The sequence below is a fragment of the Entelurus aequoreus genome, linkage group LG09, assembly GCF_033978785.1.
Source record: "Entelurus aequoreus isolate RoL-2023_Sb linkage group LG09, RoL_Eaeq_v1.1, whole genome shotgun sequence".
Taxonomy (NCBI): Eukaryota; Metazoa; Chordata; class Actinopteri; order Syngnathiformes; family Syngnathidae; genus Entelurus; species Entelurus aequoreus.
Genome location: NC_084739.1, coordinates 77,430,308 through 77,440,307, shown reverse-complemented (window position 1 = coordinate 77,440,307; position 10,000 = coordinate 77,430,308). Strand labels below are relative to the sequence as shown.

Below are 10,000 nucleotides of genomic sequence, written 5' to 3'. Positions count from 1 at the left end.
TTTTCGATTCATCTATAGATTATTTTTCCTTTTACCGATTATTTTTTTTATTCAAAATGAAGATGAAAAAATAAATGTAGGCCAGTTTTTTCAAAAGGCATTGCTTTTATTTACAAAAAAAAAAAAGTATGGCCACTCAGTCAACATTGACAACAACATGACAAAATATTCTGTAACAATGTAAACATTTAAAACTTTTAACATTTAACAAAATTAAAAGTAGCTTATTTGCTTTTTAATGTGCAAATATAAAAGTAAACATCCAGTGCAAATCGTAATATTCTGCAATAGTATAAGCATTTCAAAAGTAAAAGTATTGCTTATTTTGCTTTAAAATGTGCAAAAATAAAGATAAACATCCAATACAAAAAAGTGCCAATCTAAATATTCTGGAGCACTGTAAACATTAAGTATTGCTTTTAAAATGTGCAAAATAAACATCCAGTCCAACACAGTACACAATAACCAATTCTACTCATTCCAGTGAGTGACTAACAGTTGTAATGAAGAAAGGTTAGCATGTCTACATGCTCTGGTTCTTTTCTTGTTTACAATATTCCCAGCAGCTGAAAATAAGTGCTCAGAAGGGGTCGATGTGGCTGGAACTGAGAGCTAATTACCGGTAGCCTTCACCTCAAGCCAGGACTGCGAGTGAGCTGAGCTCCAGTTTATATTCCTAGAAGGTCAACGGGCTCATAGTAGGGATGTGCGTATCGATCCTGTGGTATCGATATATCGATACTCACACGCTACTCATTTGGCATCACTTTTCTGAAAAAAGTATTGATATAAACCAAAAAACGGCGTGTGGGGGGTGCAAGCATCACTTTCAGATGTTTTTGATGACTTACTTAACTTCCTATGTGCTGGGACACCCCTGTACCTGGCAGAGTATAGAGCTGGCCCAGTCACGTGACAGGAGACAGCGAATGAGCGTCGTCAACGTGCAACACACACACAGCCAGCCGACAGCGATGCAGCCAGGCATATCCAGTGTTGTCCAATTGTTGACTTAAAACAGGCATTGTTTTTTTGTTTTTTTAGTAATGTTTACTGAATATTTTTGTTTAAATGATTATCCTAAATTCAAATAATTTCCACACAGGGGAATTTACTGTTAGTTGAAAATTGCTTGAGTATTTAAAACAAGATAAGAAAGGGATAACATTTGGAGATTCTTCATCTTTGCATTAGTTTTATTTTTTTCCAAGAAAATCTTGAAATATATGATTGAATGTGATTTTGGTTTTAATCTGTAACATCATTTCTTACATTTCGAAAACATTAACCTATTTCATATTTCATTAATTGCTAATTATATCACAAACTTTAAAAAATAACTGCAGCTTCTTGCGATTCGGATTTGACAGTTAATTGGAAAGCCCTAATATCTAATTATTATTATATATAATTATTATTATATATAATATTTAATTTATTTTTCATATTTGTTATTTATTTTAATTTTACTTTTATTATATATTGACCATAATAAATGTGGTATAAATGGTCTGTATTTGTCTTGTGATTTGTCTTAAATAATAACAATAGTAATAATATTTTTGACTGACAAAAATTGCCAATAAGAAATTAATGGTATCGGTATCGATGAAAAGGCAAGATAAAGTATCGGTATCGTATCGAATCCTAAAAGTGTGGTATCGCCCATCCCTAGCTCGTAGTGATGTTACTAGTAGTTGACTGGGAGGTGTTTATTATCATTTGGGGAGAGTCCGCTGCGTGATGCTCACCTGCTAAACACCTATCTGCTCCACGCTGAAGCGCTGACTACATGCGCTCTGAATACACACTGCTGATTGGCTGGTAACGTTTTGAATACGCACTGCTGATTGGCTGATAACGCTTTGTATAACGCTTTGTGTGTACCAATCAGATGGTTGTATGGGTGGGACAATGCTGCGTGCTGAGACAGAGGCAGCCGCAGAAGGAGCGAAGCAGCTTGTTAAGACTTTAGCAGCTAAAGTTAGCTTTGGCTTAGAAACTCGTTCGGTACACCCCCGTACCGAACCAAAAGCCCCGTACCGAAACGGTTCAATACAAAACACGTACCGTTACACCCCTAGCAGATACAAATGACACATTCATGTTTTTGTGTAATGATGACAACGTATACTCGCGCGGACGATTGACTAGTTGATGGTTTTCTTTTCAAATGCTCGTTCATAGCCGTTGTGCTGCCTATGCTATGATAGGCCATTTCCGCTCGACACAGTGTGCATACAACAACATTATTAGGCCGTGTATTGAAATACTCCCACACTTTTGACCACTTTTGGCGTGATTTTTTCCCCCTCGCTCGCACAGTCTGCTTTGCGCTCCGCCATGACGGTAGTGTGACGTAAATATGCGACGCGTCGACGCACAAAAACGGCGTCGACGTATTTACGTAACCGATGACGTCGACTACGTCGACGCGTCGTTTCAGCCTTAGTCCATAGTATCAAACAAGTGGAAGTAACTGGAAAACTGGGAGAGAAAAGAACTACAACGTTAGGGAACATTTTAAAAACATCTGTATACACGCGCAACACTAAAAGCCTTCAGCACGGGGGGTCAAACTCCTTTTGACTGAGGGCCACATCGTAGTTATGGCTGCCCTCAGATGGCTGCCTGTAACCATGAATAATTCATGAACATGCAGTGCATACGGAAAGTATTTGTATATATATATCATATATCACAGTATCCGCTTCACTTTTTCCACATTTTGTTTTGCTACAGCCTTATTCCAAAATGGACCTCAAAATTCTACACACAATACCCCATAATCACAATGTAAACAAGTCATAGGTGTGCCATCTTGTTTCATGATATTATATAAATATATATTACTTATTAATAATAACACAATAGTTATATTTTTTTTAAATGTACTTTTTTTTTTAGCATTTTTAGAGAAAATATATGCATCATTACAGATTATACAAACTATTTGATGATGTCATATTGACCACACTCTTAGCCACACCCCCACCGCTACAGGCATCTTGGCAATCTGGGGGAAACCCTGGAAACATTTTAATTTTATTTACATTTGTTTATCTGAAAAATACTGTTTTTAACAATTATCTTGCAGATTTATATTTTTTTCCATTTTCAGTAAACGTATTTTCTGGACTACTATAAACCAAACACCCACAATTTTTTTTCTAATAATTTATATATAAACTTTCCATGTACAAGCTGGACTATAAGCGGCATGTATACACGTTGTGAAATGAGGAAAGATTTTCACAAATGTTTATTTACATACCTTAATTGTTTCCAAACAGTGTCTGTAACACGGCAGTAAAACGGCTGATCAAACAAAACAGAAGTCATCGTCATGGACCCACGAGCTGCGGAAGCTAGCTCTCCAATCAGCTAAACAGACTCAATAACTCAACAAAGACGTTTTGGTGAATTTACGGAGGAATTTGTGAAACTGAAACGATACAAAAAGAATGCCATTGAGTGCCCGTGTTAGTATTATTAACTTACAAACGTGTGAGCATATTAGCTAATGCTAATGACATTACGATAGCATGTACAAATACGTATGAAAACAGTCCTACAGACATCACACATGGGACGGTTGAGTAAGTAAGAATAGTTTTAGTTATATTGTAGAATTTACAAACGTTGCTTGGAGTGATGAATGAAGAATCTATACAAGTAGTAACGCTATGGACAGCGAGAAGACAAAACATCACTTCTACTTCTAGTTAAAGGCACTAAATGGAAGGACACTGCAGCACCTGCTGTGAGCAAACTGGTCCAAAAGATGGCGTCATAGCAAAAACATTAACACAGTGTATTTATTTATTTGTTTTTTGGAAACTATTTGCATCATGGCCGAAAGCGAAGAAAGATCTGTAAATTAGCCGTACCGTTTTATAAGCTGCAGGGTTGAACGTGTTGGAAAAAAGTAGCGGCTTATAGTCCGGAATTTACGGTAATTATTAGAGATGTCCGATAATATCGGACTGCCGATATTATCGGCCGATAAATGCTTTAAAATGTAATATCGGAAATTATCGGTATCGGTTTCAAAAAGTTACATTTATGAAATTTTAAAACACCGCCGTGTACACGGACGTAGGGAGAAGTACAGAGCGCCAATAAACCTTAAAGGCACTGCCTTGGCGTGCCGGCCCAATCACATAATATCTACGGCTTTTCACACACACAAGTGAATGCAATTCATACTTGGTCAACAGCCTTACAGGTCACACTGAGGGTGGCCGTATAAACAACTTTAACACTGTTACAAATATGCGCCACACTGTGAACCCACACCAAACAAGAATGACAAACACATTTCGGGAGACCATCCGCACCGTAACACAACATAAACACAACAGAACAAATACCCAGAACCCCTTGCAGCACTAACTCTTCCGGGACGCTACAATATACACCCCCCCAACCCCGCTCACCTCAACCTCCTCATGCTCCCTCAGGGAGAGCATGTCCCAAATTCCAAGCTGCTGTTTTGAGGCATATTAAAAAAAATAATGCACATTGTGACTTCAATAATAAATATGGCAGTGCCATGTTGGCATTTTTTTCCATAACTTGAGTTGATTTATTTTGGAAAACCTTGTTACATTGTTTAATGCATCCAGCGGGGCATCGCAACAAAATTAGGCATAGTAATGTGTTAATTACACGACTGTGTATATCAGTATCTGTTGATATCGGAATCGGTAATTAAGAGTTGGACAATATCGGAATATCGGATATCGGCAAAAAAGCCATTATCGGACATCTCTAGTAATTATATTTTTATGAAATGAATATAGTTTTGAACTGGAGGGGATGACTTTTGCTATCCACTGTTTTATTCTTGTCACTCACCCACTGCTGCTAAAGACAAACGAGCAAGACTTGTGTTGTTATGGAATATATTTGCCTGTGTCCAGATCCAACCCTACGACAAGATCGCTGTGCGGGGCCTCCCGGAGGGCGTGGCCCACAGCCTGAACAAACTAGTGGTGGTGAAGCTGAACGGAGGCCTCGGTACCAGCATGGGCTGCAAGGGCCCCAAGAGCCTGATCAGCGTCCGCAACGAGAACACCTTCCTGGACCTAACGGTGCAGCAGATCGAGGTAAACAAAGTCGTAATAAAAGTTAAAGTACCAATGATTGTCACACACACACTAGGTGTGGTGAAATGTGTCCTCTGCATTTAAAGACTCCCTTGGAAAGGCAGAATCGTGCTCATCAAAGTGTCTAACTGGAAGGGCGGAGAGCAAACAAGGTCGCCAAGATTGTTGATCCAGCTGTGACGTCAGAGTGGGCCTGGCAGGATGTGATGTCATGGCAACATTACCTCTATGTACTTTGGGCTTGGATGCTCTCGTGTTAGTGTGTTTTCACTTCATGCTCGCCTGCACCGTGTGTGCTGGTGTCTGGAACACATTACGTTACACAGACATATTGCTGACTTGGACGGACACAAAGTTATGTTTCATTTGTGTGTCTACGTTGCAAGTTGTTTCCAAAGATTGGTTGGAATCCAGGGCCGCTTGTTAGAAACTCCTATTTCAAATGTTTGGCTTTCACCCAAAATGTGCAATAGTAAAGATGACAGCCATGCTTGCATGATAGTCATGGTCACAGCGTCTTCATTTAAAATTGCATGATGTGATTTATTATAGCTGCAGCCATCTATTGGAGGTGTTACTCCTGCGTCACATGATCCATGGAGCTATGCTGAGGTCATGTGATCCACGGTGCTATGCTGCGATTTTTTTTAATCCCTTGGCGTCTTTTACTCTACAGGGTGTCTCTAAAGTCTAGACCCACAGGGGGGGAAGCGTATACTGTATTATACAATTACTTCAAAGAAAGTACGTATTTAAACGTGTAGTTAACACGCGAAGTCCCAGAGAAGGGTCAATTGACATTTTTACCTAGAAAACACACAAGAGGGTCATTTGACCCCTAGTCCCCCCTGTGGACACTCCTTTTGTTATGAAAATGTGGCTGTTAGTGGCACACGGCAGGGGGCCACTTGAGCCTGTGTGGGGGAGGGGACCTTACAGCTCAAGCTTTAGTTCTGAGGTAGGTTGTGTGTGTTTTTGCAAGGATCAACAGAATGAAGGGATCAACACTCTGACATTTATTGTTAAAAAAAATACAAAACAAAACATATTTACAAAGAATGAAAAAGCAACTGTTTTCCCAGTTTTGGTGTGGAGGGTTGTTGCAGAAGCAATTGTTATTTTTGTGTGCCAAAAATAGTTTTAAAAAAAAAATTTACAAAGAAAAAAGCATATTTACAAAGAATGAAAAACCATGTCCATGTAAACGTGACTGACATACATTTGAGCAGTCACTCACAATCCTGGCACTGCCATTGCTCCTTTCGGCATTTCCCACATGTATAATTTTTCTGTCTACCTAGACAAACTGCCCCTAACAGCCTCATTACCATAACAAAATGAGTGATTAGTGTATTCGGGAAAAGCGTCGGGCCAAATGACCCCTCTCTGGGTCTTCTAGGTAGACAGAAAAATGCTGGGACTTCTAGTGTTAATAGATAGAAATAATAGAATAAATAATATATATATTTTTAAAATTTACAAATTAATAAAAACACCCATATATTATCATCTTTTTAATTGTATTTTACTAAAAATAGTAATACACAAATATAATAAAACAATAGGTATTTAAAAAAATTATATATGAGAAATTACTTTTGCTAAGTGAATTGTTACCTTTGCTCGCAAATACTAGTTTATACAGCGTGTCCCTCAAGTCATGTAGTGTACATACATTATACTTTTTTTTTTTTTAATTTACAAAAAATTAATGCATAGAAATAATTAATAATTAATCATTTGTTTGCGAAGTGCATTGGTACTCTGCCAGCAAATACTCATTTATACAGCGTGTTGCAATATACATGCATATACACTTCTTTTTATTATACAAAAATGCATTAAGCCATAAAAGAAAATTTAAAAAAAATATATGTATATATATATACATATATATATATATATTTTTTTTTAAATGAGTGTTTATACATATATATATATATATATATATATATGTATATATATATATATATATATATATATATATATATATATATATATATATTTTAAATGAGTGTGTGTATATATATATATATATATATATATATATATGTGTATATATATATATATATATATATATATATATATATATATATATATATATATATATATATATATATATATATATATATATATATATATATATATATATATATACCGTTCAAAAGTTTGGGGTCACCCAAACAATTTTGTGGAATAGCCTTCATTTCTAAAAACAAGAATAAACTGTCGAGTTTCAGATGAAAGTTCTCTTTTTCTGGCCATTTTGAGCGTTTAATTGACCCAACAAATGTGATGCTCCAGAAACTCAATCTGCTCAAAGGAAGGTCAGTTTTGTAGCTTCTGTAACGAGCTAAACTGTTTTCAGATGTGTGAACATGATTGCACAAGGGTTTTCTAATCATCAATTAGCCTTCTGAGCCAATGAGCAAACACATTGTACCATTAGAACACTGGAGTGATAGTTGCTGGAAATGGGCCTCTATACACCTATGTAGATATTGCACCAAAACCAGACATTTGCAGCTAGAATAGTCATTTACCACATTAGCAATGTATAGAGTGTATTTCTTTAAAGGTAAGACTAGTTTAAAGTTATCTTCATTTTGAACGGTAGTGTATGTATATATATATATATATATATATATATATATATATATATATATATATATATATATATACATATACAGTTGTGCTCATAAGTTTACATACCCTGGGAGAATTTATGATTTCTTGGCCATTCTTCAGAGAATATGAATGATGACACAAAAACCTTTCTTCCACTCATGCTTAATGGTTGTGTGAAGCTATTTATTGGCAAACAACTGTGTTTACTCTTTTTAAATCAAAATGACAAAATAAAGTACCTAAATGACACTGATCAAAAGTTTACATACCCCGGTGACTTTGATCTGATAACATGCACAAAATTTGACACAAACAGGTTTGAATGGCTAATCAAGGTTCCAATCCTCACCTGTGACATGCAAAGAAAAATCCACAAATAACTTCAGCTGAAATACAGGACTCTGAAAAATTGTGGTGTGGCTGTTTCAAGATGCACAATAAGGAGGCACTTGAAGAAAAATGGGCTTCATGGTCGAGTCGCCTGAAGAAAGCCATTTCTGCGCAAATGTCACAAAGTATCCCGCTTACATTACGCCAAACAGCACAGAGACAAGCCTCAAAACTTCTGGAACAAAGTAATTTGGAGTGATGGCGTTCTTCTGGCGACTCGACCATGCAGCCCATTTTTCTTCAAGTGCCTCCTTATTGTGCATCTTGAAACAGCCACACCACAATTTTTCAGAGAGTCCTGTATTTAAACTGAAGTTATTTGTGGATTTTTCTTTGCATCTCAAACAATTTTCCTGGCAGTTTTGGCTGAAATCTTTGCTGGTCTACCTGAATCCCTCATTTTCCACTTCTTAATCAGCGTTTGAACACTGCTGATTGGCATTCTCAATTCCTTGGATATCTTTTTATACCCCTTTCCTGTTTTATGCAGTTTAATTACCTTTTCTCCAGCAGATCCTTTGACAATTATTTTGCCTTCCCCATGACTCAGAATTCAGGAGGTGTTTCCTTCTGTGACGGCATGCTGATACAATTTCGCTGCGTTTGAGCCAATCACCACGCCCCTAAGCATGCCGTCACAAATTGTATCAGCATGCCGTCACAGAAGGAAACACCTCCTAGGTAACACATGAGCCAATCGCCACGCCCCTACGCCTGCCTGTACCTACCCGTTCTGTGCCCTATATAAACCATGGTATGTGAATGCTTCTATTAAAATCTCCTGATGATTGAGGGAAACCCCTCATGAAACAGGCCTGTAGAGATGAAATAGTCTTGTGATTTTTCCCACACATACATATTACGCTCTACCATGGTATCGAGCACTATATATTTTTTGGATAATCTAATTAAGACATATATATATATATATATATATATATATATATATATATATATATATATATATATATATATATATATATATATATATATATATATATATATATATATATACACAAATATAGATATGTATATAATAGTTTTTACCATACAAAAATGTATTAATCCATAAAAATATTATATAATTTAAAAAAATATGTTTAAATTAATGATACATAAAAAATATTTATATATATATTGTTACATATACAATAATAGTTTAGTTTTTTTAATATGTATATATATATATATCTATAGGTATAGATATATATATATATATATATATATATATATATATATATATATATATATATATATATATATATCTATAGGTATATATATATATATATATATATATATATATACATACATACAAACCCCGTTTCCATATGAGTTGGGAAATTGTGTTAGATGTAAATATAAACGGAATACAATGAATTGCAAATCCTTTTCAACCCATATTCAATTAAATGCACTACAAAGACAAGATATTTGATGTTCAAACTCATAAACTTTATTTTTTTTTTGCAAATAATAATTAACTTAGAATTTCATGGCTGCAACACGTGCCAAAGTAGTTGGGAAAGGGCATGTTCACCACTGTGTTACATGGCCTTTCCTTTTAACAACACTCAGTAAACGTTTGGGAACTGAGGAGACACATTTTTGAAGCTTCTCAGGGGGAATTCTTTCCCATTCTTGCTTGATGTACAGCTTAAGTTGTTCAACAGTCCGGGGGTCTCCGTTGTGCTATTTTAGGCTTCATAATGCGCCACACATTTTCAATGGGAGACAGGTCTGGACTACAGGCAGGCCAGTCTAGTACCCGCACTCTTTTACTACGAAGCCACGTTGATGTAACACGTGGCTTGGCATTGTCTTGCTGAAATAAGCAGGGGCGTCCATGGTAACGTTGCTTGGATGGCAACATA

General features: G+C 36.1%; 1 protein-coding gene across 2 annotated transcripts in view; it reads left to right on the top strand.

Annotated features, from left to right (window-relative positions):
- Positions 1 to 10,000, top strand: part of ugp2b (UDP-glucose pyrophosphorylase 2b) — a 66,010-nt gene that overhangs the window by 36,609 nt on the left and 19,401 nt on the right. For both annotated transcript variants that reach the window (XM_062059486.1, XM_062059485.1), the window contains exon 4: positions 4,926 to 5,111. In XM_062059486.1, the coding sequence (XP_061915470.1) occupies positions 4,926 to 5,111 (186 nt within the window). The remainder of the gene's footprint in view (positions 1 to 4,925; positions 5,112 to 10,000) is intronic.